This window comes from Protobothrops mucrosquamatus, unplaced genomic scaffold, assembly GCF_001527695.2.
Source record: "Protobothrops mucrosquamatus isolate PMUCROS unplaced genomic scaffold, P.Mucros_1.0 scaffold3445, whole genome shotgun sequence".
Taxonomy (NCBI): domain Eukaryota; kingdom Metazoa; phylum Chordata; class Lepidosauria; order Squamata; family Viperidae; genus Protobothrops; species Protobothrops mucrosquamatus.
In genome coordinates this window covers 83,910-86,540 of record NW_015389423.1, presented here as the reverse complement: position 1 = coordinate 86,540, position 2,631 = coordinate 83,910, and the positions used below count along the sequence as shown (strand labels likewise).

The window sequence follows — 2,631 nt, the reverse complement described above, 5'->3', positions numbered from 1 at the left end:
AAGGGAGGGAGGGAGGGAGGGAGGGAGGGAGGGAAGGAGGAAGGAAGGAAGGAAGGAAGGAAGGAAGGAAGGAAGGAAGGAAGGAAGGAAGGAGATCTTTGCATAAAATGGGAACATGGGACAGGACGACGATTCCCATCTGGAATGGATGCCTGGAGTGTTTGGGAGAGAATATTTTCAACTAACTACTAGGAGAAAATCTGGTGATAGAAACAAAGTTCTCCACATTTCCAGCTTTCAGCGTCTTCCTACTTTTACGTGGCTGAGAAAGAAGGAACTGGAAAACCGATTTATTTCATTCCAAAATCAAAAGTCTTCCTCCCTTCCTCCCTCCCCCCTCTCTCTTTCTTTCCTTCTCTCTTTCTCCTTTCTTTTTTCCATCCATCCTTCCTTTTCTTTTATTTTTTTCTTTATTCCCCTCTTTCATTCTTTCCTCTCGTCCTTTTTTCTTCCTTCTCTCCTCCCTCCCTCCTTTCTTTCTGTCTTTTTCTCTTTCTTCTTTCTCTTTCTCTCTCCCTCCCTTTCCATCTTCTTCCTTGCTCTTTCTTTCATTTCTTTCTTCTCTTTCTTTTTATCCCTTCCTTCCCATGTCCTTCCTTCCTCCCTCCCTCTGTCCCTCTTTCTTTTCTTTTTTCTTTCTTTTTATTCATCCCTCTGTCCTTCCTCCTTCCCTCCCTCCCTCCCTTCTTCTTTCTTTTCTCCTTCCTTTCTTTCTTCCTTCCTTTCTCCTTCTTTTCTTTGTCCTGCCTTCCTATCCCAGAATCTATCCTTCCTTCCTTTCTTCCTTTTCCTTCCATCCTTCCTTCCTTCCATCCTCCCTCCTTCCCTTCCTTGCTCCCTCTCTTCCTTCCTTCCTTCCTCCCTCTGTCCCTCTTTCTTTCTTTTCTTTTTTCTTTCTTTTTACTCATCCCACTCTCCTTCCCTCCTCCCTCCCTCCCTCCCTTCCTCCTTCTTTCCTTCCTTTCTCCTTCCTTCCTTTCTCCTTTCTTCCTTCCTATCTCAGAATCTATCCTTTCTTCCTTCCACCCTTGCTTCCTACCTTCCTTCCACCCTCCCTCCCTTGCTCCCCCCCTCTCTCTTCCTTCCTTCCTTCCTTCCTTCCTTCCTTCCTTCCTTCCTTCCTTCCTTCCTTCCTTCCTTCCTTCCTCCTCCCTCCCTCCCTCCCTCCCTCTATGCAAGCTGTTCTTTGAAATTTTCCCCAGTATTCTTACAACCATCTCAGCTACCAGGATATATGCCCTTTTACTTACTGCGCAATAGTGTCGGTGGCTCAAATATCACGTTAGCTGTACAGGAATCTCCTGCTTCCGAAGGCGCCATTGCGACACAGAAGAAGACCAGCACCCCAAACAAGGGCATCTTGAGGGCTAGATCCATGGTGACTGACAGAAAGTCAGCAACGAATCCTTGGCTGAAAACATGTGGAATGACAACATCCGTCTTTAGATTCAGGGAATAAAGAAAAGGCCGGATTATGCTCTAGGCCAGGGGTCTTCAAACTTGGCCCTTTGATGACTGGTGGACTTCAACTCCCAGAATTCCTCAGCCAGGCACGCATGGGAGTTGAAGTCCACCAGTCATCAAAGGGCCAAGTTTGAAGACCCCTGTCTTAAATCTAACAAACAAAATGGAGGCTGGCTGAGGAATTCTGGGAGTTGAAGTCCACCAGTCATCAAAGGGCCAGGGTTGAAGACCCCTGTCTTAAATCTAACAAACAAAATGGAGGCTGGCTGAGGAATTCTGGGAGTTGAAGTCCACCAGTCATCAAAGGGCCAGGGTTGAAGACCCTTGGTCTAGGCCAGTGTTTCTCAACCTCGACAATTTTAAGGCATGTGGACTTCAACTCCCAGAATTCCTCAGCCAGGCTCCATTTTGTTTGTTAGATTTAAGACAGGGGTCTTCAAACTTGGCCCTTTGATGACTGGTGGACTTCAACTCCCACGCGTGCCTGGCTGAGGAATTCTGGGAGTTGAAGTCCACCAGTCATCAAAGGGCCAGGTTTGAAGATCCCTGGTCTAGGCTGATCATTTCCCATTATGGGATAGGCTCAAAGGCTGAAACTGGCTAACCCTGAATGGCTGTTAAATAACAGAAATGGTAGCCACGGAGGACACAGGTGCCCTTCATTGCCCCTGACTCAGTTTCTGTCATTTTGATGTTCTGGCCCTATTAACAGAATAACAGAGCTGGAAGGGACCTTGAAGGCCTTCTAGTCCAACCCCCTGCTCAGGCAGCAGATCCTGTACTGTTTCAGACAAATGGTTACCCAATCTCTTGTTTTGGTTCTCCAAACGTACCCAGTTCCCACAACCCTTAACCATATATAGTTTAGCCTCCCAAACCCATTATCTTTGTTTAGTCTAATGTTTTATGCCGGATGCAGAATAACAGAGTTGGAAGGGACCTTGGAGGTCATCTAGTCCAACCCCCTGCTCAAGCAGGAGAGTCTACACCATTTCAGACAAATGGCTATCCAGTCTCTTCTTAAAAACCTCCAGTGATGGAGCACACTCAATTTCTGGAGGCAAGCTGTTCCACTGATTAATTGTCCTCACTGTCAGGAAATTCCTCCTTAGTTCTAGGTTGCTTCTCTCCTTGATTGGTTCCTATCAGTTGCTTCTCATCCTGCCT

General features: G+C 46.8%; 1 protein-coding gene across 1 annotated transcript in view; it reads right to left on the bottom strand.

Moving 5' to 3' along the window:
• LOC107297661 (BPI fold-containing family B member 6-like) overlaps positions 1-1,377 on the bottom strand; it is a 29,303-nt gene extending 27,926 nt beyond the window's left edge. Inside the window, exon 1 of the mRNA XM_015827021.1 lies at positions 1,247-1,377. Within this exon, the coding sequence (XP_015682507.1) occupies positions 1,247-1,377 (131 nt within the window). The remainder of the gene's footprint in view (positions 1-1,246) is intronic.
• Between the last annotated feature and the right edge of the window lie 1,254 nt (positions 1,378-2,631).